Source organism: Pleurodeles waltl, chromosome 5 (genome assembly GCF_031143425.1).
Source record: "Pleurodeles waltl isolate 20211129_DDA chromosome 5, aPleWal1.hap1.20221129, whole genome shotgun sequence".
Lineage (NCBI taxonomy): Eukaryota > Metazoa > Chordata > Amphibia > Caudata > Salamandridae > Pleurodeles > Pleurodeles waltl.
The window spans coordinates 840921542-840948799 of NC_090444.1; the positions used below are offsets into that span (position 1 = coordinate 840921542).

General features: G+C 46.9%; 1 protein-coding gene across 9 annotated transcripts in view; it reads left to right on the forward strand.

The window, feature by feature from the left end:
* Nucleotides 1-27258, forward strand: part of EDARADD (EDAR associated via death domain) — a 1293069-nt gene that overhangs the window by 992594 nt on the left and 273217 nt on the right. For 5 of the 9 annotated variants that reach the window (XM_069234900.1, XM_069234897.1, XM_069234896.1 and 2 more), the window contains 2 exons: nt 13967-14095; nt 16233-16292. The exons of 2 other annotated variants lie outside the window; for them this stretch is intronic. In XM_069234900.1, the coding sequence (XP_069091001.1) occupies nt 13967-14095; nt 16233-16292 (189 nt within the window). The remainder of the gene's footprint in view (nt 1-13966; nt 14096-16232; nt 16293-27258) is intronic. 2 more of the 9 variants (XM_069234903.1, XM_069234898.1) reach the window with 1 other exon arrangement.

The window sequence follows — 27258 nt, forward strand, 5'->3', positions numbered from 1 at the left end:
GCATGTTACCCCCATTTTTCACTGTATATATGTTGTTTTAGTTGTATGTGTCACTGGGACCCTGGTAACCCAGGGCCCCAGTGCTCATAAGTGTGCCTGAATGTGTTACCTGTGTAGTGACTAACTGTCTCACTGAGGCTCTGCTAATCAGAACCTCAGTGGTTATGCTCTCTCATTTCTTTCCAAATTGTCACTGACAGGCTAGTGACCATTTTTACCAATTTACATTGGCTTACTGGAACACCCTTATAATTCCCTAGTATATGGTACTGAGGTACCCAGGGTATTGGGGTTCCAGGAGATCCCTATGGGCTGCAGCATTTCTTTTGCCACCCATAGGGAGCTCTGACAATTCTTACACAGGCCTGCCACTGCAGCCTGAGTGAAATAACGTCCACGTTATTTCACAGCCATTTTACACTGCACTTAAGTAACTTATAAGTCACCTATATGTCTAACCTTTACCTGGTAAAGGTTAGGTGCAAAGTTACTTAGTGTGAGGGCACCCTGGCACTAGCCAAGGTGCCCCTACATTGTTCAGAGCCAATTCACTGAACTTTGTGAGTGCGGGGACACCATTACACGCGTGCACTACATATAGGTCACTACCTATATGTAGCTTCACCATGGTAACTCCGAATATGGCCATGTAACATGTCTATGATCATGGAATTGCCCCCTCTATGCCATCCTGGCATTGTTGGTACAATTCCATGATCCCAGTGGTCTGTAGCACAGACCCTGGTACTGCCAGACTGCCCTTCCTGGGGTTTCACTGCAGCTGCTGCTGCTGCCAACCCCTCAGACAGGCAGCTGCCCTCCTGGGGTCCAGCCAGGCCTGGCCCAGGATGGCAGAACAAAGAACTTCCTCTGAGAGAGGGTGTGACACCCTCTCCCTTTGGAAAATGATGTGAAGGCAGGGGAGGAATAGCCTCCCCCAGCCTCTGGAAATGCTTTGTTGGGCACAGATGTGCCCAATTCTGCATAAGCCAGTCTACACCGGTTCAGGGACCCCTTAGCCCCTGCTCTGGCGCAAAACTGGACAAAGGAAAGGGGAGTGACCACTCCCCTGACCTGCACCTCCCCGGGAGGTGTCCAGAGCTCCTCCAGTGTGCTCCAGACCTCTGCCATCTTGGAAACAGAGGTGCTGCTGGCACACTGGACTGCTCTGAGTGGCCAGTGCCACCGGGTGACGTCAGAGACTCCTGCTGATAGGCTCCTTCAGGTGTTAGTAGCCTTTCCTCTCTCCTAGGTAGCCAAACCCTCTTTTCTGGCTATTTAGGGTCTCTGTCTCTAGGGAAACTTTAGATAACGAATGCATGAGCTCAGCCGAGTTCCTCTGCATCTCCCTCTTCACCTTCTGATAAGGAAACGACCGCTGACCGCGCTGGAAGCCTGCAAACCTGCAACATAGTAGCAAAGACGACTACTGCAACTCTGTAACGCTGATCCTGCCGCCTTCTCGACTGTTTTCCTGCTTGTGCATGCTGTGGGGGTAGCCTGCCTCCTCTCTGCACCAGAAGCTCCGAAGAAATCTCCCGTGGGTCGACTGAATCTTCCCCCTGCAACCGCAGGCACCAAAAAGCTGCATTACGGTCCCTTGGGTCTCCTCTCAGCACGACGAGCGAGGTCCCTCGAATCCAGCGACACTGTCCAAGTGACCCCCACAGTCCAGTGACTCTTCAGCCCAAGTTTGGTGGAGGTAAGTCCTTGCCTCACCTCGCTGGGCTGCATTGCTGGGAACCGCGACTTTGCAGCTACTCCGGCCCCTGTGCACTTCCGGCGGAAATCCTTCGTGCACAGCCAAGCCTGGGTCCACGGCACTCTAACCTGCATTGCACGACTTTCTAAGTTGGTCTCCGGCGACGTGGGACTCCTTTGTGCAACTTCGGCGAGCACCGTTTCACGCATCCTCGTAGTGCCTGTTTCTGGCACTTCTCCGGGTGCTACCTGCTTCAGTGAGGGCTCTTTGTCTTGCTCGACGTCCCTTCTCTCTTCAGGTCCAATTTGCGACCTCCTGGTCCCTCCTGGGCCCCAGCAGCGTCCAAAAACGCCAAACGCACGATTTGCGTGTAGCAAGGCTTGTTGGCGTCCTTCTGGCGGGAAAACACTTCTGCACGACTCTCCAAGGCAAGAGGGATCCGTCCACCAAAGGGGAAGTCTCTAGCCCTTTTCGTTCCTGCAGAAACCTCAGCTTCTTCTGTCCAGTCGAAGCTTCTTTGCACCCGCAGCTGGCATTTCCTGGGCATCTGCCCATCTACGACTTGCTTGTGACTTTTGGACTTGGTCCCCTTGTTCCACAGGTACCCTAGATTGGAAATCCACAGTTGTTGCATTGCTGGTTTGTGTCTTTCCTGCCTTATTCCTCTAACACGACTACTTTGTCCTTAGGGGAACTTTGGTGCACTTTGCACTCACTTTTCAGGGTCTTGGGGAGGGTTATTTTGCTAACTCTCACTATTTTCTAATAGTCCCAGCGACCCTCTACAAGGTCACATAGGTTTGGGGTCCATTCGTGGTTCGCATTCCACTTTTGGAGTATATGGTTTGTGTTGCCCCTATCCCTATGTTTCCCCATTGCATCCTATTGTAACTATACATTGTTTGCACTGTTTTCTAAGACTATACTGCATATTTTTGCTATTGTGTATATATATCTTGTGTATATTTCCTATCCTCTCACTGAGGGTACACTCTAAGATACTTTGGCATATTGTCATAAAAATAAAGTACCTTTATTTTTAGTATAACTGTGTATTGTGTTTTCTTATGATATTGTGCATATGACACTAGGTGGTACTGTAGTAGCTTCACACGTCTCCTAGTTCAGCCTAAGCTGCTCTGCTAAGCTACCATTATCTATCAGCCTAAGCTGCTAGACACCCTATACACTAATAAGGGATAACTGGGCCTGGTGCAAGGTGCAAGTACCCCTTGGTACTCACTACAAGCCAGGCCAGCCTCCTACACCTACTATTAAAAGCAACAGGTTGATCCTGGGCCTTATAATTAAGTTGTGATAGGACTGCCCCTACTCCTAATTCAGATGCATCAGTTTGGACATAGAATCTTTTAGAGTAACAAGGGCTTTTCAGGACAGGTGCAGAGCACATGGCCTGCTTCAGCTCCTCAAAAGCTTTCTGACAGTTTGCTGTCCATAATACCTTTTTAGGCATTTTCTTGGATGTGAGGTCATTAAGAGGGGCTGCAATGGAGCCATAGTTCTTAATTAACCTCCTGTAATACCCAGTGAGGCCTAGGAAGGCTCTCACCTGAGTCTGAGTAGTAGGGGGAACCCAATCAATAATTGTTTGGATTTTCCCCTGTAGTGGTGCAATCTGTTCCCCACCAACAAGGTGTCCCAGATAAACCACCTTACCCTGCCCTATCTGGCACTTTGAAGCCTTGATAGTGAGGCCTGCCTTTTGCAGGGCCTCCAAAACTTTCCATAGGTGGACCAGGTGATCATCCCAGCTGGAGCTAAAGACAGCTATATCGTCCAAATATGCTACACTAAAAGCTTCCAGTCCTTGCAGGACTGTGTTCACCAACCTCTGAAAAGTGGCAGGTGCATTTTTCAATCCAAAAGGCATTACTGTGAACTGGTAATGGCCTCCAATGGTTGAAAATGCAGTTTTAGGTTTAGCATCTTCTGATAATTTGATCTGCCAATACCCTGCAGTCAAATCAAAAGTGCTTAGATACTTGGCAGATGCCAGTGTATCTATGAGCTCATCTGCCCTTGGCATAGGGTGAGCATCAGTTTTGGTTACCTGGTTGAGACCTCTGTAGTCTACACAAAACCGCATTTCCTTCTTTCCATCTTTGGAATGGGGTTTTGGTACAAGTACCACAGGAGAAGCCCATGGACTTTCAGAGTGCTCAACCACTCCTAGTTCTAACATTTTCTGCACCTCTTGCTTTATGCAGTCTCTGACATGGTCAGGCTGCCTATAGATCTTACTTTTGACAGGCAAGCTGTCTCCAGTATCTATAGTGTGCTCAAACCAAGAAGTGGTACCTGGCACAGTAGAGAAGAGTTCAGAGAACTGACCCAGGAGATTTATGCAATGGTCTTTCTGCTCAGCAGTAAGACAATCAGCCAAAACTACACCTTCCACTAGAGCATCTTGTTCTGTGGAAGAGAATAGATCAGGAAGAGGATCACTGTCTTCTTCTTGTCCCTCATCAGTTGCCATGAGCAGGGTGAGATCAGCCCTGTCATAGTGGGGTTTCAGGCGATTGACATGGAGCACCCTAAGGGGACTCCTGGCAGTGCCTAAGTCAACTAAGTAGGTGACTTCACCCTTTTTCTCAACAATTGTGTGGGGTCCACTCCATTTATCTTGGAGTGCTCTTGGGGCCACAGGCTCCAAGACCCACACTTTCTGCCCTGGTTGGTACTGAACCAAAACAGCCTTCTGGTCATGCCATTGCTTCTGGAGCTCTTGGCTGGCCTGAAGGTTTTTACTGGCCTTTTCATGTATTCAGCCATCCTTGATCTGAGGCCAAGTACATAATCCACAATATCTTGTTTTGGAGCTTTTAAAGGTTGTTCCCAACCCTCCTTGACAAGTGTTAGTGGACCCCTAACAGGGTGTCCAAAGAGGAGTTCAAAGGGGCTGAAGCCCACTCCTTTCTGGGGTACCTCCCTGTAGGCAAAAAGGAGGCATGGTAAAAGGATATCCCATCTCCTGCGGAGTTTTTCAGGGAGTCCCATAATCATGCCTTTGAGAGTTTTGTTAAATCTCTCCACCAGTCCATTTGTTTGTGGATGATAGGGTGTGGTGAACTTGTAAGTCACACCACACTCCTTCCACATGGCCTTCAAGTAAGCAGACATGAAATTGCTTCCTCTGTCTGAAACTACCTCTTTTGGGAAGCCCACCCTGGAAAATATTCCCAGGAGGGCCTTTGCCACTGCAGGAGCTGTAGTGGTCCTTAGAGGAATTGCTTCAGGATATCTGGTAGCATGGTCCACTACCACCAAGATAAACCTATTGCCTGAAGCAGTAGGAGGGTCAAGGGGGCCAACTATGTCAACCCCTACCCTTTCAAAGGGGACCCCAACCACAGGCAGTGGAATAAGGGGTGCCTTTGGGGTGCCACCTGTTTTGCCACTGGCTTGACAGGTTTCACAGGACTTACAAAAATCTTTTGTGTCCTCAGACATTCTAGGCCAATGAAACAAGGAAACAAGTCTGTCCCAAGTTTTCATTTGTCCCAGATGTCCAGCTAGGGGAACGTCGTGGGCTAGAGTTAGGAGGAACTTTCTGTACTCCTGAGTAATCACTAACCTCCTGGCAGTTCCAGGTTTAGGATCCCTTGCTTCAGTGTACAAGAGGTTGTCCTCCCAGTAAACTCTGTGAGAGTCACTGACATCCCCATTAGCCTGTTTGACAGCTTGCTGTCTTAGACCCTCTAGTGTGGGACAGGTTTGCTGTGCCACACTCAGCTCCTCCCTGGCAGGCCCCCCTTCACCCAAAAGCTCAGCAGTGTCTGCTTCCAGCTCCTCTGGTGTAGGTTCTGCACAGGGTGGAAATTCTTCTTCCTCAGAACAAGAATCCACTGTAGAGGGAGGGATAGTAGGTAGTGCTTTACTTCTACTAGCCCTAGCTTTAGGGAGCACTTGGTCCATTGTTCCAGGATCAAAGTTTCCCTGTCCTTTTTGCTTTTTGGCCTGAGCCCTGGTTAAAGCAACAATATGCCCTGGGATGCCCAGCATTGCTGCATGGGCCTCCAACTCCACATCTGACCAAGCTGATGTCTCCAAATCATTTCCTAGTAGACAGTCTATAGGTAAATCTGAGGCCACCACAACTTTCTTTGGACCAGTAACCCCCCCCCCCAGTTGAGATTTACAACAGCCATGGGGTGGCTAAGTGTGTTGTTGTGAGCATCGGTTACTTGGTACTGGTGACCAAGTAGGTGTTGTTCAGGGTGGACCAGTTTTTCTATCACCATTGTGACACTGGCACCTGTGTCCCTGTAGTCCTGAACCTCAACACCATTTATTAGGGGTAGTTGCTTGTACTTATCCATGTTAAGGGGACAAGCAACCAAGGTGGCTAAATCAATAGCCCCCTCAGAGACTAACACAGCCTCTGTGGTCTCCCTAATCAGACCAACCCCAACTAAGTTACCAAAGGTGAGCCCAGCTACTCCCTTAGATTGGCTATTAGTAGGTTGGCTCCCACCACCACTGCTATTAGTAGGGACACTAGGTGTAGCAGTAGGGGTTGTAGTGGTAGGAGGCTTGGTGCTTTTCTTTGGACAACTGGGATCTGTTGTCCAATGGCCTTTTATTTTACATAAATAGCACCATGGTTTCTTTTCTTTGTTTTGATTAGAAGAGGATTTGGGCCCACCACCCCCAGCAGAGTGTTTTTGTGGGCCTGATGAAGACTCATTTTTAGATTTGTCCCCACCCTTGTCAGAAGACTTACCATCCTTCTTGTTGCCATCTTTGTCACCCCCTGTATGAACTTTTCTGTTCACCCTTGTTCTGACCCATTTGTCTGCCTTCTTTCCCAATTCTTGGGGAGAGATCAGATCAGAGTCCACCAAGTACTGGTGCAACAAATCAGACACACAATTATTAAGAATATGCTCTCTCAGGATCAAGTTATACAGGCTGTCATAATCAGTAACTTTACTGCCATGTAACCACCCCTCCAAGGCCTTCACTGAATGGTCAATGAAATCAACCCAGTCTTGTGAAGACTCCTTTTTGGTCTCTCTGAACTTTATCCTGTATTGTTCAGTGGTTAAGCCATAACCATCCAGGAGTGCATTCTTAAGAACTTTGTAATCATTGGCTTCACTTTCTTTCACAGTAAGGAGCCTATCCCTACCTTTTCCACTAAATGATAGCCATAGGATAGCAGCCCACTGCCTTTGAGGGACATCCTGTACAGCACAGGCCCTCTCAAGTGCAGCAAACCACTTGTTAATGTCATCCCCCTCCTTATAAGGGGGAACTATCTTGTGCAGATTCCTGGAATCATGCTCTTTTGCAGGATGACTATGGGGAATACTGCTGCTGCCACCATGGGTTTCTAAACCCAATTTCTGTCTCTCCTTCTCTACTTCTAAGGTCTGTCTATCCAAATCCAGCTGTTGCTTCTTGAGCTTCAGTCTGGTTTGTTCCACTCTCAATCTATTGAGCTCCCTTTCTAACAATCTGTCATCAGGGTGGGTGGGAGGGACATGCCTTGAAACAGAAGTATGGTGAGAATGGACAGAAGGAGACCTGTCCCTTACAGAAGGCACCCTAACAGCTTGGTTAACAGAAACATCACTTCTACTGTGGTGAGAATGAATGCTCTTGCTATGATGTGAGACAACACTATCTGTATGGTGTGACTCTACATCAGTACCAACTATGCTAGACTGTCTAGTAATGGGCAGGCTCTGAAGTTTCTTTCCTGAATCTTTTCCTAGGGGTGTCCCTGGATCAGATTGGGAACCATTAGCTACTTTTTCAACAGATGGGGCCCTTTTGGCCTTATCTTGTTCTCTAAGCATGTTAAGCAATAATTCCAAGGAAGGATTCTTCCCTACACTCAAACCTCTTTCTATACAGAGACTCCTTGCTCCTTTCCAGCTAAGGTGGTCATATGCAAGTTTGGACAGATCAACATTTTGGCCTGTGCCAGACATTTTTTGAAAGAGTTTAAGTGACAGAAAACGTGAGAAAAAGTTTTTAGAACTTTTAGAAAGACAGAAAAAAAAACTTTTAAAACTTTTTAAGAACTTTTTGAAAGTTTAGAAGTACTTTTCAGCACTTAGAAAAGAGTGAAAAGAGGAAATGCAAAACTTTTTGGTTAGGTGTACATACACTGAACTTGTTTTGTATATTTTTCTCTTATGAAAAGTACAATGACAAGAGTGGTAAGTAGTCTCAAAGCACTTATCCCACCGCTGCACAACCAATGTAGGAGGCTGGACTGGCTTATAGTGAGTACCAAGGGGTACTTACACCTTGCATCAGGCCCAGTTATCCCTTATTAGTGTATAGGGTGTCTAGCAGCATAGGCTGATAGATAATGGTAGCTTAGCAGAGCAGCTTAGGCTGAACTAGGAGACGAGTGAAGCTCCTACAGTACCACTTAGTGTCATATGCACAATATCATAAGAAAACACAATACACAGTTATACTAAAAATAAAGGTACTTTATTTTTATGACAATATGCCAAAGTATCTTAGAGTGTACCCTCAGTGAGAGGATAGGAAATATACACAAGATATATATACACAATAGCAAAAATATGCAGTATAGTCTTAGAAAACAGTGCAAACAATGTATAGTTACAATAGGATGCAATGGGGACACATAGGGATAGGGGCAACACAAACCATATACTCCAAAAGTGGAATGCGAACCACGAATGGACCCCAAACCTATGTGACCTTGTAGAGGGTCGCTGGGACTATTAGAAAATAGTGAGAGTTAGAAAAATAACCCTCCCCAAGACCCTGAAAAGTGAGTGCAAAGTGCACTAAAGTTCCCCTAAGGATAAAGAAGTCGTGTTAGAGGAATAATGCAGGAAAGACACAAACCAACAATGCAACAACGCTGGATTTACAATCTGGGGTACCTGTGGAACAAGGGGACCAAGTCCAAAAGTCACAAGCAAGTTGGAGATGGACAGATGCCCAGGAAATGCCAGCTGCGGGTGCAAAGAAGCTTCTACTGGACAGAAGAAGCTGAGGTTTCTGCAGGAACGAAAAGGGCTAGAGACTTCCCCTTTGGTGGACGGATCCCTTTCGCCGTGGAGAGTCGTGCAGAAGTGTTTTCCCGCCGAAAGAACGCCAACAAGCCTTGCTAGCTGCAAATCGTGCAGTTAGCGTTTTTGGACGCTGCTGTGGCCCAGGAGGGACCAGGAGGTCGCAAATTGGACCAGGAGGTAGAGGGGACATCGAGCAAGACAAGGAGCCCTCTTAGCAGCAGGTAGCACCCGGAGAAGTGCCAGAAACAGGCACTACGAGGATGCGTGAAACGGTGCTCACCCGAAGTCGCACAGAGAAGTCCCACGTCGCCGGAGAACAACTTAGGAGGTCGTGCAATGCAGGTTAGAGTGCCGTGGACCCAGGCTGGACTGTGCACAAAGGATTTCCGCCAGAAGTGCACGGAGGCCGGAGTAGCTGCAAAAGTCGCGGTTCCCAGCAATGCAGTCTAGCGAGGTGAGGCAAGGACTTACCTCCACCAAACTTGGACTGAAGAGTCACTGGACTGAGGGGGCCACTTGGACAGAGTTGCTGGATTCGAGGGACCTCGCTCGTCGTGCTGAGAGGAGACCCAAGGGACCGGTAATGCAGCTTTTTGGTGCCTGCGGTTGCAGGGGGAAGATTCCGTCGACCCACAGGAGATTTCTTCGGAGCTTCTAGTGCAGAGAGGAGGCAGACTACCCCCACAGCATGCACCACCAGGAAAACAGTCGAGAAGGCGGCAGGATCAGCGTTACAGAGTTGCAGTAGTCGTCTTTGCTACTATGTTGCAGTTTTGCAGGCTTCCAGCGCGGTCAGCAGTCGATTCCTTGGCAGAAGGTGAAGAGAGAGATGCAGAGGAACTCGGATGAGCTCTTGCATTCGTTATCTAAAGTTTCCCCAGAGACAGAGACCCTAAATAGCCAGAAAAGAGGGTTTGGCTACCTAGGATAGAGGATAGGCTAGCAACACCTGAAGGAGCCTATCAGCAGGAGTCTCTGACGTCACCTGGTGGCACTGGCCACTCAGAGCAGTCCAGTGTGCCAGCAGCACCTCTGTTTCCAAGATGGCAGAGGTCTGGAGCACACTGGAGGAGCTCTGGGCACCTCCCAGGGGAGGTGCAGGTCAGGGGAATGGTCACTCCCCTTTCCTTTGTCCAGTTTCGCTCCAGAGCAGGGCTGAGGGATCCCTGAACCGGTGCAGACTGGCTTATGCAGAGATGGGCACCATCTGTGCCCATCAAAGCATTTCCAGAGGCTGGGGGAGGCTACTCCTCCCCAGCCCTGGCACCTTTTTCCAAAGGGAGAGGGTGTAACACCCTCTCTCTGAGGAAGTCCTTTGTTCTGCCTTTCTGGGCCAAGCCTGGCTGGACCCTAGGAGGCCAGAAACCTGTCTGAGGGGTTGGCAGCTGCAGCAGCTGCAGTGAAACCCCGGGAAAGGTAGTTTGGCAGTACCCGGGTCTGAGCTAGAGACTCGGGGATCATGGAATTGTCTCCCCAATGCCAGAATGGCATTGGGATGACAATTCCATGACCCTAGACATGTTACATGTCCATGTTCGGGGTTACCATTGTGACGCTATACATATGTTGTGACATATGTATAGTGCACACGTGTAATGGTGTCCCGCACTCACAAAGTCCGGGGAATTTGCCCTGAACAATCTGGGAGCACCTTGGCTAGTGCCATGGTGCCCACACACTGAGTAACGTAGCACCCAACCTTTACCAGGTAAAGGTTAGACATATAGGTGACTTATAAGTAACTTAAGTGCAGTGGTAAATGGCTGTGAAATAACATGGACGTTATTTCACTCAGGCTGCACTGGCAGGCCTGTGTAAGAATTGTCAGATCTCCCTATGGGTGGCACAAGAAATGCTGCAGCCCATAGGGATCTCCTGGAACCCCAATACCCTGCGTACCTCAGTACCATATACTAGGGAATTATAAGGGTGTTCCAGTATGCCAATGTAAATTGGTGAAATTGGTCACTAGCCTGTTAGTGACAATTTGGAAAGAAATGAGAGAGCATAACCACTGAGGTTCTGAATAGCAGAGCCTCAGTGAGACAGTTAGTCATAACACAGGTAACACATACAGGGCACACTTATGTGCACTGGGGCCCTGGCTGGCAGGGTCCCAGTGACACATACAACTAAAACAACATATATACAGTAAAATATGGGGGTAACATGCCAGGCAAGATGGTACTTTCCTACACTATACCAGAAGCAAGTCTGAGTCACCACTCCACCTACAATTAACAACTACAATGGTATATTCCAAACCACTATCAAGCTTCAGCAACACATCCTCTCTCATTCCTTTGCAGCTGATCAAGGTTATGGCATACAGCCATGGGTAATGAGTCCCTTTGCCAATCCCACAACGGTGGAAGAACATGCATATAACTAAGGGCACATAAGAACACGCAATGTGGTGGAGAGGACATTTGGCCTTCTAAAGTCAAGGTACAGGTGCCTGGCCCTGACAGGAGGAAGCCTCTTGTATGTCCCACCACTGGTATGTAAAATCATACTGGCATGTGCAATTCTCCATAACATATGTATCAGAACAAACGTTCCCTGGGATGAACAGGTTGACGTCCCAAACGAGGAGGATGATGATGATGGAGCAGCTAATTTGGAGGGCGAACAACAGAACACTGCTGCGGGAGTTCACAGGAGACTCCACATAGTACAGAACATTTACACATAGTGACTGGACTACCATCAACACATTGTACATAGCACTAAAAAAGTACTTTGCACCAGAATCTCCTACATTGAAATGTATATCAAACCTCAGGTAACAGGCAAGAAACACAATAGCTACAAGTATGGTAACACTATCGTTTGTGATGTAAGAGGGTATATTGTCTCCATTTCACATATCAGTGACACACAATTACAGCCCTGTGACTCCTGAAGGTCTAGATCCAGGCACCACAACATATATTGTGCCGTAAAGTGGGCAAGGTGCTAATTCCCATCCTTTTCCCCACATTAACACCACGCCTAACATGATGTATGCAAGGGGGGCACACATAAGGTAGGGGTTGTGAACAAATGGTGTTTAAGTAATGCAGGAACTGAATACTGTCACATCTCAGGGTTATTGCTGCCTTCCCTACACAGTGCATGTGTGACAAGAAGAGGACATCAACTGTAACTATGGACCTTCAGTAATTGTACAGGGATTGGAACCAACGTTAGAGGCAGAACCTGCACAGTGTATCCATGGGATTATGTCCTGGCACTGCCATTGGGCACAACCCTGACACATGGTGGACAGTACCTCACTTATGACACACACACTTTTGGTGTGGAGTGCGCTATGGGTTGCCAGACAAACTAAGCAGGTGTTGGTACTGAATCACCATCCAAACACATAACCCATTGTCATGATCTGATATTCAAATGGGACAATGCACCACCAGCTAAATGTCTGGAAGCAATGTAGGCAGAGTGTGTTACACTCCCTGTGTACCTATGATGCACACTTTTCACACAGATCTGCTGTCTTGGCAAATGCCTACAGCAATTCCACATAAACATGTAAAGACTAATGCACAGGTGTATGTCCTAGGTAGCAAAGGATTTGCTAGTACCAACAATGCTTGACATGTGTCAGCATGTTTATCTAGTATGCTCTGTATGACAAAATCACACAGCACGTAGCAGTACACATCACTCATTGTCACTCACATGCAAGAACACGTGCAAAGTAGCAACAGTAACAAGTTATCTCATGCATGTTTTGGCATCCAACATGGCAACCAGGTGTGGGATGTAAATCTGTCCGTTCATATGTTACCATGGATTTGTGTTGCCATACAAACTTCCATAGTAGTGATGATGAGTAGGCTGCCATCTATGCCAGACTGCAACACTGCTAAACAGTGGTATGCCATTGTATGTGACAGTCATAACAAACATGATGTGGACAATTGTGAGTGCCTAGTTGTTTGCATGCACACATATACCACATATCTCAGCAAACACGTACCACTGTAATGGCTCAGGCATGGTAATGTGTACAGGATTTTTAACAAAAGGCATACCAAAACTAAGGGCATAGGTACACAAGATCAGTGACTGAAAGAAATTACCTACACATGTGTTCCGACATACGGAAACATAGGTGGCACTGATGTGACTACACATGCATTTGTCAAATTCCAACATGTGTCAATGCAGGAAGATAGTAAAATGAGGTTTCACATCCCATGAAGACACCATTGTGGTCATATGTTACAAAGATTACACTACACGTGTCTTTACACACACACACACACACACTGCATATTCCAACCTTCACTAACATGTAAATGCCATCTCCTGCAACTAAGATGCATGGGGAACTATGTGTCACACGTGTAGCAGAGCATCATGAAGTAAAAACCAACAACACACCAGAGTCAAGACACATGCACACGCAAATTGGCAGGGGTAACGTGATGTCAACCCAGTCCTAGTCCACTGCATACTCTGAGTACAAATTGTCATGGTTGTCACATGCCTTACCATGTGTTGGACATAGGCCATCATATGTTTTGTGTTGATGGTATTTGTACATTTGTATATCAGACAGAACAATGTAGTACTCCCATAAATGAGCATTCAAACACATATGTACGCTCATAGTACACATGGGCCAACATGTATGTGGACACAGTGTAGCTGCACATGCACAAAGTATGAGTAATCACATGCGACAGACTCATAAACAAACCTATAAGTTCAACATACCAATGACACCATAATGACATGACTGGATATTTACACACATGTAGCCATACCACATATGCAACATTGTTGCATTGCCCATGTGACATGGTAAGTGAATCTGGGAGCACTCAAGGACTACATTGCTAAATTTCATGGATTTCTGTCATGCGTCAAATACAATTATGCAAACAGCTGAAATCTACACTCTGCAACATCGGTAAAAGGACACCGGGCCCCTCAGTGTCTATCACATGTTCACAAGCCTTTACACACACCCTGGTGAAAAATCAATGCATGACCGTCATGCATCAAAAGCATAGACGCAAACACCTAAACCTCATACCTTTCTCTAGGGGTAAAAGACGCCTGGACCCTGAGCATCAATCGCACGTTCACTTTTCACTCACAATGTGATAAAATATGACGCATGGCCGTCATGCATCAAAACTTTAGATGCAGACGCATATACAAAACTATTCTCAGCTAAAAGACGCCTAGCCCCTGAATGTCTATTGCACGTCCACAGGCCTTTTCACGCAAAATGGGAACAAATCGACGCATGACCATCATGCTTAAAAAAAAAACAACGCATGGCTGGAAACGTGATGCACAGGCCCAGAAAGTGATGGAGCAGGACATCCTGCCTACAAACATGGTACAGTGAGTCCACTTTCACTTCAAAGTCTTATTGTTTATTACTGCGTGAGGGTGTATGGAGCTGGTGCTGTTGAAGTTTTGGAGGGTTTTTTGTGCTGTGTACTGTAGCTGTTGTGTTGTTTTATTTTGTCATTTAATCAGTCTTTTGTATTGTACAGGTTCTGTTACTGTCACTGTATTGTGGGGTGTTTCTCTGATGTAGAATAGTTGTTTGGTTATTTGGGGTAGCCTAAGAGAATTTTCGTTTTGGGTCATTTGCATGTGCAGTCCATTATGTCAGGGAAAGGGAGTATGGGCAGGATGTCGTCCGATGAGCTGGGGGTTTTATATGGCTGGTACAGCACTACCTCCCCAGGATGCTGGTACTGGGTGGCCGTGTCATACAAGGCTACCTCACATAGGCCAGGAAGCTGCGGTGGGGCAAGGTGCTCCACCACCTGACAAGAGTGTTTGCCAGAGAAAGAAATGTCCACTAATTGAAGCACCGCTGGGCTGACCTAATAACAAGGGAGCAAGATCTGCTGGATCACCTGGGCATCGAGATTGGTGGAGCAGTTGGTAATTGTCCCATATCCATACAAAGTCCATTATTTGCATGTGCATGACAAATGCTGCTACGGTTGAGTGCTGCATGTCATGATTATGGATCTGGACATGTTGTATGCTGCCTATATGAAAAGCCCCAGCGCCACCTTAGGGCTGCTATTCCAATGTACAATAATTAAGCCGAGCCAGGGCAGATGTAACATTTTCCCTGAACAACCATTACATGCACGGGGCAACTCAGTTATGAGCAGCACAACATGAGGGCTGCGCCATGCATCATGTATAGGAGGGGGGGCCTAAAAACTGTTTGGGGGCAAATTTAAAAGCCTCTGGAACAAATGAGAAATACCTAAATTCCATGTTTCATATACTTTGAACGGCTGCTGAGAGCAGGTGTTATACAGGGGCATATAAATGTTAGTGATAAGCCCCCACGTAATCAGCAGAAGTCGTGATGTTCTGTTGTGTTGCAATTCCTGCTTAGTACATCATTAGATACAGTTGGACTCTACCTGTATCATGCTGTGCCTTAATCCTCATTAGGCGCCCATATGACGGAGGTAAGGGGTGCACTGAGGGCCACAAGGACTGCAGTAATGCACTTGGTGCTGCACCACTGTCATTCAATATGGCCCTTTGTGGCATTGGCCAAGACCATGTTAGGGAGCTTGACTATACACTGGGTCCAGACTACTAATACTTTCCTCTTTCTGTACATTGTGTATCACATACACCCTAAACTATATACATATGTGCTGATTTCGTTCCATAGGCCTGCCACATCTTACTGACAATATGGGGCTGCACTGCATCTGCTCCATCACTGGCACATTACTCAGTAACCTGCTCTAGCAAATGCATCCTTGGACCACAGAGCAAGTGTGTCTATGTTGAGGCATATGCCTATGCCCATGTTCTTATTCCTCCCAGGGCAAATAATGGTATACCATGGCTGGCCACACATTATTGGCAATACATCCATAATTTCAATCAGTCAATGTGCAGGTAGGTACAACTATTTTAACATGAGTAAACTCCCATTGCATTATTGCTTGTGTGTGCCTTGTGATGGCACACACATATTAGTTTCTTTACACAAGGATGAATCACAGCATTCCTCAACACTTTGAATTATCCACACAACACCTGGCCAGTAGTTTGTTAGTTTGCGCTGTCAGTGAGGTAGATGTCTACAACACCTGAGGCAGGCTCAAATGCTATGGGTGTCACAATGGGATATCCACTGCGACAACCATCGCATGCCCCTCAGATGCAGTCTACAGTGTTATGAGTCCCATATGGTTATTGGGGTGTTGAGCTAACAAACACCTGCATGACAATGCCATGTATGAATGGTGCAGTGAAAAGCACCACAGGAATGTCTTGGAAAGTGATGGTCTGTAGGTGCCTGGGTCTCCATTATCTGAGACTATGTATAATTGACTGATCATAGATGTTTGTCAATTGCTCTGATCTACCACTAGGATGACTTGCTCACTCAGCCCTAACAAGTTGATAGTGAACAATGTTGTCCATTAACTGTTATGTACAAATTTCACTAATCAGTGTTTTCCACTTATGTCTTGCAGTTGGACCTCCGCCCTACACCGTTGGTGAGCTGGCCCTATTTGAAGACCCCAGTGCAGCCAGTAAGTGTCATCCTGTGCATCATGTGTGCCATTCCAGGGTTTGGTATCAGTCAGTCTGATGTGTGGAATGCTATGAATAATGGTTTTGCCTGACCAATGATATGATATCATTGGAGTATGGATGGTGACATCATGTCTGTTGGAATGTTGTGCAGTGAGAATTGTTTGCTTGTAGCACAAGGGGCAATGTGTGCTAGCAAGGAATTGTGTGTATTAGGAATTGGAATAGCTGGCCACATATTCATTGATGTCTATCATGATAGGTGTCAGGACAGCTGTTTATGTACATAGCATGCCTGTTGACAGCACTGTGTGCCACACATAGCTTACACTTACTCACAAGATGGTAGAGAGATGGGTTATATCTTTAGAGGTCTAGGGGGCTTATGTAGGTGACACATGCGCCACAGGTGCCTCACTACCTTTCAGGTATTTATTGAGGCTGGAGTACTGCAAGGCTCATATTGTGCTGGACAACTGTCAGAAGTGTACACAATAAGGAGACAACTCAGCTCCAGATGGTTGTTGGAAAAGTCTATGATTTTTTCCAAGCCAGATCTCAGCAGTTTTCACAACCTGGCCCTACCAACGTGATATTTGCAAGTGATGTAGGTCACATCACATATACATATGATGTAAAGGCTGTGTCTATACCTGGTACTTGGATGATTTCTGGCATGCATGTGCAAATGACCTTCAATATATCAGGATACTGTTGCAGCACCCAGTGCAGTTCCAAACTCACTGTGGGCCTGAGGAGAGCCATATAGCCACCATGTGTGTGCCGTTTTACACATTTAGCACAACATAGCATAGGGTAGGGGGCTTTAGTTATGTAATGTGTAGACAACTTTTATGTGCAGGTCAGGCTTTCCCCAAACGTTCTGGGGACATTGCATTAGCTGTTCATGTGGGCACATCATGGGCAATGGTGTGCCCCCTTGTAACATTTGCTCAGCCCATGTCTTACACCAGGACACATGAATGATGATTTACCAAACCTTAGAATAGCCGGTGGGTAGTTTCCAGACTCCCTATCATATCGGCCCCACCATGCATCCAAGATGGCTGGGCAAGCTTTGATGTCACACCAGGGTTGTCAGGGTGGTGGATTGCATGCACACAGCCCCACCTTGTGCACAGGGACACAGGTAATCCAGAGTTGTTGGGGCACACGATCCTCACAAGTTTGATGACACAAATGTTGACCATGAACAGTTTAGTCCACTCACCTCTGGACCCTGATGGTTAACAATGGATAGCCTTCATACCAGTGACATGTATATGGTACCATAGACGGCTGGTAGGAAATAGTCATAGTTGAGGAGTATGTCATTGTTTAGGAATGTGTGGTGGACTGTATGTGTTATCTGTAGTTGCAGTGTACATAAAATGTCTGTTCTACCTCCACTCAATGCTGTATCTGATGCTTGATTCACCTAATTTGCCAGCTGCCAATATGACACCAGCCCAAAGTCACGCATTCCACAAGAGGGCAGAGCTCTACCAGCACATCATAGAGATGGAAGCAGGATACTGCCGAATTGGAAGGAGGTTCTACAAGGAAAAGGCCAGTGGGGATTGGCACCCGTTTGCACATGGGGGACCTCCACAGCAACCACAGCCAAAAAAGGAAAGTGTTGGGAAGACATCAGGGGTGCAGGGGACCTCTGCAGGTCCAAGCCCCTCCATGTCAGCTGCATCAGTCAGGAGCCAGGCACCTGTATAGCTGACTGCTGCAGTAGTAAGCAACCAATTTGAAAAAGACATGAAAGGCTACATGGCCAAGATATTAGCCAGACTGGACACATTGGAGGAGGGTAGTGCAGATAACAGGAGGATGTTGCGGCACATAAAGAAAATACTGAAGAAAATGTAAAAACAACTTTATCTTGTTCAACAGCCTCCCAGTTCCTTCCCCTCCCTTTTACTCTTGTACATAGTTTTAGCTTGTGTTTTAGATGGGTAGTATTAGGTTAGTACAAGTATACTGGGGGGTGGGATTTCTACATTTTTTTTTATTCGTGGAGAGTTGGATGGGGGTCATGTTGGGGTACTTGTGGATAAAATGTGTGTGTGTGTATATATATATATGTTCGATGGCATGTGTAGCTGCAGATACACATGCTGTGCATTATCCTGCCATCTAGTGTTGGGCTCGGAGTGTTACAAGTTGTTTTTCTTCAAAGAAGTCTTTTCGAGTCATGAGATCGAGGGACTCCTCCCTTTTCGGCTCCATTGCGCATGGGCGTCGACTCCATCTTAGATTGTTTTCTTTCCGCCATCGGGTTCGGACGTGTTCCTCTTCGCTCCGTGTTTTGGTTCGGAAAGTTAGTTAAATCTCGGAAAATTCAACGGTATTGTTTGCGTTCAATATCAAGTTAGTAATAGCACATCGACACTGAAGAAAAGAAGAGCTTCGGTAGCCCTTCAGGGCTTCCATTCCCCGGCAGGGCCTGGTCGGCCCGACCGCGTGCGTCTTCAAGGCTCATGGAACAGACCCCATTACGCTTCTACCCCGAATGTCACAATAAGTATCCTTATACAGACCAGCATTCGGTCTGTAATTTGTGTTTGTCCCCCGAACACAAAGAGGATACCTGCGAGGCCTGTCAGGCATTTTGGTCGAAGAAGACGCTACGGAACCGTAGAGCTCGAAGGCTTCGAATGGCGCCGACGCCGGCAGGACACCACAACGTCGAAGAAGAGGAGACTTTCTCCATTCCTGATTCGGACGAGGCCGAAAGTGAGCAGCCGGCGAAACAACAAACAGTGAGTAAAACTGCCCCGGCCAAAACTCACAGAAGAATAATGAAAGCCCAGGGGACGCCACCGCCTGCTGGCCATGGCTTAACCCGTAAGCAGGGTGACCAACCATCGGCACCGAAAAAGGGCACACACGTGTCGAAGACATCCGACTCCGGTCGAGATACCGGCACAGAGTATACTCAGCACCGAGATACTGGCTCCGACCAAATTCGGCACCGAGATATCGGCACCCCGAAACCGAAAAAGGTGGCTTCAGAGCCAAAAAAGCCTGCTGAATAGGTTTCGGTGCCGAAACATCCAGCCTCGGAGCCGAAACAGAGCTCCTATACCGAAGAACAAGGCCTTTCATCAAAGCTACAAGGCCATAAATTCGGACAAGAACTAGAGATGGGAGAGCCAGACTATACACAAAGAAGGCTCCATATAGAGAAGGACACGGGGAAAATAAGAACTCTTCCCCCAATTCAAATGAAACGAAAACTCGCTTTCAAGGAAACAGAAAAACAGCCAAAGGCTAAAGTGGCTAAAGAAAAAACTCCACCACGTTTTTCTCCACAGCCATCGCCACATCACTCACCGCAACTGTCCCCAATTGCAACACCACCAATGATGCAATGACCAACGCACACAGGGATGAGCCAAGATGACCCAGATGCATGGAATCTATACGATGCACCAGTATCTGACAATAGTCCGGATTGCTACCCGGCAAGACCATCACTACCAGAAGACAGTACTGCTTACAAGCAGGTGGTGTCCAGAGCAGCTACTTTTCACAATGTGGCACTGCATGCAGAACCTATAGAGGATGACTTTTTATTCAATACCCTGTCATCAACACATAGCCAATACCAGAGTCTGCCTATGTTACCAGGCATTTTGAAACACGCGAAACAGGTGTTTCAAGACCCAGTCAAAGGCAGAGCCATCACACCTAGGGTGGAGAAGAAGTTCAAACCTCCCCCTACGGACCCTGTGTACATCACGCAACAACTAACACCTGACTCGGTGGTAGTGGGGGCGGCCCGGAAAAGGGCAAACTCACAGACTTCTGGGGATGCACCACCACCCGACAAAGGAAGTCGAAAGTTTGATGCAGCAGGGAAAAGGGTTGCAGCACAGACAGCCAATCAATGGCGCATTGCCAATTCACAAGCTTTATTGGCAAGATATGACAGGGCTCATTGGGACGAAATGCAGCATTTCATTGAACATCTTCCCAAAGAGTTTCAAAAGCGTGCACAACAAGTGGTGGAGGAGGGCCAAAGTATCTCCAACAATCAGATACTATCGGCTATGGACGTAGCGGACACAGCCGCCAGAACAGTAAACACGGCGGTCACTATTCGGAGACACGCATGGCTACGCACCTCCAGATTTAAGCCAGAGATCCAGCAGGCTGTGCTTAATATGCCTTTTAATGGACAACAGTTGTTTGGGCCGGAGGTGGATACGGCTATAGAAAAGCTAAAGAAAGACACGGACACGGCCAAAGCCATGGGCGCGCTCTACTCCCCACAGAGCAGAGGCACCTTTAGGAAGCCACACTTTAGAGGGGGTTTCGAGCCCAAAGCACAGAACCTTCAACCTCACAGGCCAGACCCATATACCAGGGCCAATACCAAAGAGGAGGCTTTCGGGGACAATATAGGGGTGGACAGTTCCCTAAAACAAGAGGGAAATTCCAAAGCCCAAAAACCCCACAAACTAAACAGTGACTCCAATGTTACAAATCCCCAACACATAACACCAGTGGGGGGGAGACTCACACATTATTAAAACAATTTGGAAGACATAACTATGGACTTGTGGGTCCTAGCCATTATCCAACATGGTTATTGCATAGAATTCCTACAATTACCACCAAATGTGCCTCCAAAAGCACACAACATGTCCAAACAGCACTTGGATCTATTACAACTAGAAGTCCAAGCGTTGTTACAAAAAGAGGCAATAGAACTAGTACCCAACCATCAGAAAGGAAAAGGTGTTTAATCCCTGTACTTTCTAATCCCAAAAAAGGACAAAACACTGAGACCCATCTTAGATCTCGGAACACTAAGGGGGTCATTCCGACCCCGGCGGTCAAGGACCGCCGGGGATGCGGGAGCACCGCCAACAGGCTGGCGGTGCCCCGCAGGGCATTCTGACCGCAGCGGTTTGGCCGCGGTCAGACCAGGAAAACCGGCGGTCTCCTGCCGGTTTTCCGCTGCCCTGGGAATCCCCCATAGCGGCGCAGCTTGCTGCGCCGCCATGGGGGATTCCGACCCCCTCACCGCCATCCTGTTCCTGGCGGCTCCGACCGCCAGGAACAGGATGGCGGTGAGGGGTGTTGTGGGGCCCCTGGGGGCCCCTGCAGTGCCCATGCCAATGGCATGGGCACTGCAGGGGCCCCCGTAAGAGGGCCCCACTTTGTATTTCAGTGTCTGCTTTGCAGACACTGAAATACGCGACGGGTGCCACTGCACCTGTCGCACATACCCACTCCGCAGGCTCCATTCGGAGCCGGCTTCCTCGTGGGGAGGGGTTTCCCGCTGGGCTGGCGGGCGGCCTTCTGGCGGTCGCCCGCCAGCCCAGCGGGAAAGCCAGAATGGCCTCTGCGGTCTTTCGACCGCGGACCGGCCATATGGCGGCTCCCTCCAGGCGGGCGGCGCCTGCCGCCCGCGGGGGTCAGAATGACCCCCTAAATCTTTACATCAAATCAGCTCACTTTCACATGGTGACACTTCAAGACGTGATTCCCTTGCTCAAAGAACAAGACTACATGTCAACATTAGACCTCAAGGATGCTTACTTCCTTATACCCATACATCCTTCCCACAGGAAATACTTAAGGTTTGTAATCCAAGGAGTACATTACCAATTCAAAGTGTTACCATTCGGGATAACAACAGCACCAAGGGTATTTACAAAATGCCTTGCAGTAGTAGCTGCACATATCAGAAGACAGCACATACACGTATTCCCGTACATAGACGATTGGTTAATTAAAACCGGCACTCAGAAACAGTGTCTTCAACACACAAAATATGTCATAGAAACCCTTCACAAGCTAGGGTGCTCAATAAACTACCTAAAATCACACTTACAACCGTGTCAAATACATCAATACTTAGAAGCAACAATCAACACAGAAAAAGGGATTGCCACTCCAAGTCCACAAAGGGTACAAGCATTCCAAAACGTAATCCAAAGCATGCACCCAAACCAACAGTATCAAGTAAAGTTAGTGATGAAACTTCTAGGCATGATGTCTTCATGCATAGCCATAGTCCCAAACGCAAGATTACACAAGCGGCCCTTACAACAGTGCCTAGTGACACAATGGACACAAGCACAGGGTCAACTTCAAGATCTAGTGTTGATAGACTGCCAAACACACTCCTCGCTTCAGTGGTGGAATCCTATAAATTTAAACCAAGGGTGGCCTTTCCAGGACCCAGTGCCTCAACACGTGATCACAACAGATGCTTCCATGGTAGGGTGGAGAGCACACCTCAACCAACACAGCATCCAGGGACAATGGGACACTCAACAAAGACAACTTCATATAAATCAAATAGAACTACTAGCAGTGTTTCTAGCATTGAAAGCATTTCAACCGTTAATAGCCCACAAACACATTCTTGTCAAAACAGACAACATGACAACAATGTATTACCTAAACAAACATGGAGGGACACACTAATCACAGCTGTGTCTCTTCGCACAGAAGATTTGGCATTGAGCGATTCACAATAACATTCGCCTAATAGCACAATACATCCCAGGAATTCAAAACCAGTTGGCCGACAATCTCAGTCGAGATCACCAACAAACCCACGAATGGGAAATTCATCCCCAGATACTGCAAACTTACTTTCAAAACTGGGGAACACCGCAAATAGACCTATTCGCAACAAAAGCAAACTCAAAATGCCAAAACTTCGCATCCAGATACCCACACCCTCAATCCAAGGGCAATGCGTTATGGATGAGTTGGTCAGGGATATTTGCTTATGCTTTTCCCCCTCTCCCACTCCTTCCGTATCTAGTAAACAAATTGAGTCAAAACAAACTCAAACTAATACTAGTAGCACCAACTTGGGCTCGTCAACCATGGTACACAACACTACTAGACCTGTCAGTAGTACCTCATGTCAAACTACCAAACAGACCAGATCTGTTAACTCAACACAAACAACATATCAGACACCCGAATCCAGCATCGCTCAATCTAGCAATCTGGCTCCTGAAGTCTTAGAATTTGGACATCTAGACCTTACTGTCATAATAATCAAATTCAACCACTACATGCGTCAACAAAAAACATTGTAAGCTACTTATTACACTTACAAAAATCTAAGCTAGCTTCCCTATCTGCAAATTACACATTCTACATCACTCTTTAGAATCCCAGTCATAAAAGCATTTATGGAGGGTCTAAAAAGAATCATTCCCCCAAGGACACCACCAGTGCCTTCATGGAATCTCAATATTGTATTAACACGACTAATGGGTCCACCATTTGAACCCATGCACTCTTGTGAGATACAATGCTTAACATGAAAGTAGCCTTCCTAATAGCCATCACATCTCTTAGAAGGGTAAGTGAAATACAAGCATTTACCATACAAGAACCCTTTATACAAATGCACAAACATAAAGTGGTTCTACGCACAAATCCCAAATTTTTGCCAAAAGTTATATCACCGTTCCACCTAAATCAAACTGTGGAACTCCCAGTATTTTTTCCACAACCAGACTCGGTAGCTGAAAGGGCATTACATACATTAGACATTAAAAGGGCACTAATGTATTACATTGATAGAACCAAACAATTTCGCAAAACAAAACAATTGTTTGTAGCTTTTCAAAAAACTAATGCAGGAAATCCAATACCCAAACAAGGCATTGCCAGATGGATAGTTAAGTGTATTCAAACCTGCTATGTAAAAGCAAAGAGATACCTGCCTATTACACCTAAAGCACACTCCACTAGAAAGAAAGGCGCCACAATGGCCTTTTTAGGAAATATACCAATGACAGAAATCTGTAAGGCAGCCACATGGTCTACGCCTCATACATTCACAAAACACTACTGTGTGGATGTGTTAACAATGCAACAAGCCACAGTAGAACAGGCAGTATTACGGACATTATTTCAAACAACTTCAACTCCTACAGGCTAAACCACCGCTTTTGGGAAGATAACTGCTTACTAGTCTATGCACAGCATGTGTATCTGCAGCTACACATGCCATTGAACGGAAAATGTCACTTACCCAGTGTATATCTGTTCGTGGCATGAGACGCTGTAGATTCACATGCACCCTCCCACCTCCCCGGGAGCCTGTAGCCGTTAGAAGTTGATAAAAATTAACTTGTACAATCGTAAATTTGTAAATATATATCACTTTTAGACACATTATGTACATACATACTTACTCCATTGCATGGGCACTATTACTATATACACAACTCCTAACTCACCCTCTGCGGGGAAAACAATCTAAGATGGAGTCGACGCCCATGCGCAATGGAGCCGAAAAGGGAGGAGTCCCTCGATCTTGTGACTCGAAAAGATTTCTTCGAAGAAAAACAACTTGTAACACTCCGAGCCCAACAGTAGATGGCAGGATAATGCACAGCATGTGAATCTGCAGCGTCTCATGCCACGAACAGATGTACAATGGGTAAGTGACATTTTCCATATATATATATATAAAATATATATTTTATGTTTAGGCCATATGTTAGACTAGTACATGTGTAGTCATAGTTTATGTTGTCCTACTTGTATCTTGCCTCTTAAGAAGGGTGAGGGGAGAATGTTTAGAGTGTAGTGTTACATGTGTAAGATAAGTTTAGAATAGGTTAGATGGGTGTAGCTGTTAGTTAAGTTAAGTTAGTAGAGGTTAGTTTAGCATAGGGTAGTTTTTAGGTTAGTTTTAGGTATATGGTGTTTAGAAATTTTTAAATAAATCATGTTTGTCTTAGGCTAATGTTTTGTAAATTGATTTAGTGTCTGGGGTTCTCATGAGTGTAGTGGCCAAGCTGGAGGAATGGCCTAGGGTATGCTTACTGTCTTGATTTCCAAGGATTACCATGTGCATCCACGGAGCTGTCAGATTGGCTGCTACATAACTTCAACTAGTCCACACATTAGCCATCTAGTGTTCTAGCCAATCACAATGTGTAAGTATACTTTGTCTTGGACAGGTAAGTATGGTAATTCACCTGTCATTGGTGAGGTCCAGCATCTTCATTGTTGGCAAGTGTGGCCCATCTGACAACAGGCAAAATTGGAACTGCATCCTGCAACACACAGAGAGGTGCCAATCACTGATAAAGTTAGCTTCTTCTGTACCACACAAATAAGTTGTACTGGTACTCCCATCTGATTAAATCACCATTGACTTGGTTCAGAGCCATACATCCCGTATGTCAACTTCAAAGGATACCCGATTAATATTTGCATAGAATACTCAGTAAGTTGGTTGCAACCAACAGTACCATAATTCACCTTTCTCATGTTTGGATCCTAGTGTGTAGCTTTGTGTCTGACAGTCATGCACTCATGTACTGATATTCTGTACACAATGACATGAATTCACATAATGTAATCATTTAGCTGAGTAGATGGATCACAGAAAACATAGACATGTGACATGTGTACAAAGTGCTTTATTTACAGGTGCAAGTGTGTAGGAAAGTACCATCTTGCCTGGCATGTTACCCCCATATTTCACTGTATATATGTTGTTTTAGTCCATGTGTCACTGGGACCCTGCCAGGCAGGGCTCCAGTGCTCATAAGTATGTGCCCTGTATGTGTTCCCTGTGTGATGCCTAACTGTCTCACTGAGGCTCTGCTAACCAGAACCTCAGTGGTTATGCTCTCTCTGCTTTCCAAATTTGTCACTAACAGGCTAGTGACCAATTTCACCAATTCACATTGGGGCTCCAGGAGATCCCTATGGGCTGCAGCATTTCTTTTACCACCTACAACCTCTGACAATTCTAACACAGAACGTCCACGTTATTTCACAGCCATTTACCACTGCACTTAAGTAACTTATAAGTCACCTATATGTCTAACCTTCACCTGGTGAAGGTTGGGTGCAAAGTTACTTAGTGTGAGGGCACCCTGGCACTAGCCAAGGTGCCCCCACATCGTTCAGGGCAAATTCCCCGGACTTTGTGAGTGCGGGGACACCATTACACGCGTGCACTGTACATAGGCCATGTAACATGTCTAAGATCATGGAATTGTCACCCCAATGCCATTCATGCCATTCTGGCATTGGGGGGACAATTCCATGATCCCCCGGGTCTCTTGCACAGAACCCGGGTACTGCCAAACTACCTTTCCGGGGTCTGCACTGCAGCTGCTGCTGCTGCCAAACCCTCAGACAGGTTTCTGCCCTCCTGGGATCCAGGCAGCCCTGGCCCAGGAAGGCAGAACAAAGGACTTCCTCTGAGAGAGGGTGTAACACCCTCTCCCTTTGGAAATAGGTGTGAAGGCTGGGGAGGAGTAGCCTCCCCCAGCCTCTGGAAATGCTTTGATGGGCACAGATGGTGCCCATCTCTGCATATGCCAGTCTACACCGGTTTGCGGATCCCCCAGCCATGCTCTGGCGCGAAATTGGACAAAGGAAAAGGGAGTGACCACTCCCCTGATCTGCACCTCCCAGGGGAGGTGCCCAGAGCTACTCCAGTGTGTCCCTGCTTTGGGGAATTCTTCAGATAACGAATGCAAGAGCTCATCAGAGTTCCTCTACATCTCTCTCTTCACCTTCTGCCAAGGAATCGACCGCTGACTGCTCAGGACGCCTGCAAAACCGCAACAAAGTAGCAAGACGACTACTAGCAACCTTGTATCGCTTCATCTTGCCGGCTTTCTCAACTGTTTCCAGGTGGTGCATGCTCTGGGGGTAGCCTGCCTCCATCTTGCACCAGGAGCTCTGAAGAAATCTCCAGTGGGTCGACATATTCCTCCCCCTGCAACCGCAGGCACCAAAAGAACTGCATCACCGGTCCTTTGGGTCCCCTCTCAGCACGACGAGCGTGGTCCCTGGAGCTCAGTAACTCTGTCCAAGTGACTCCCACAGTCCAGTGACTCTTCAGTCCAAGTTTGGTGGAGGTAAGTCCTTGCATCCCCACGCTAGACTGCATTGCTGGGTACCACGTGATTTGCAGCTTCTCCGGCTCCTGTG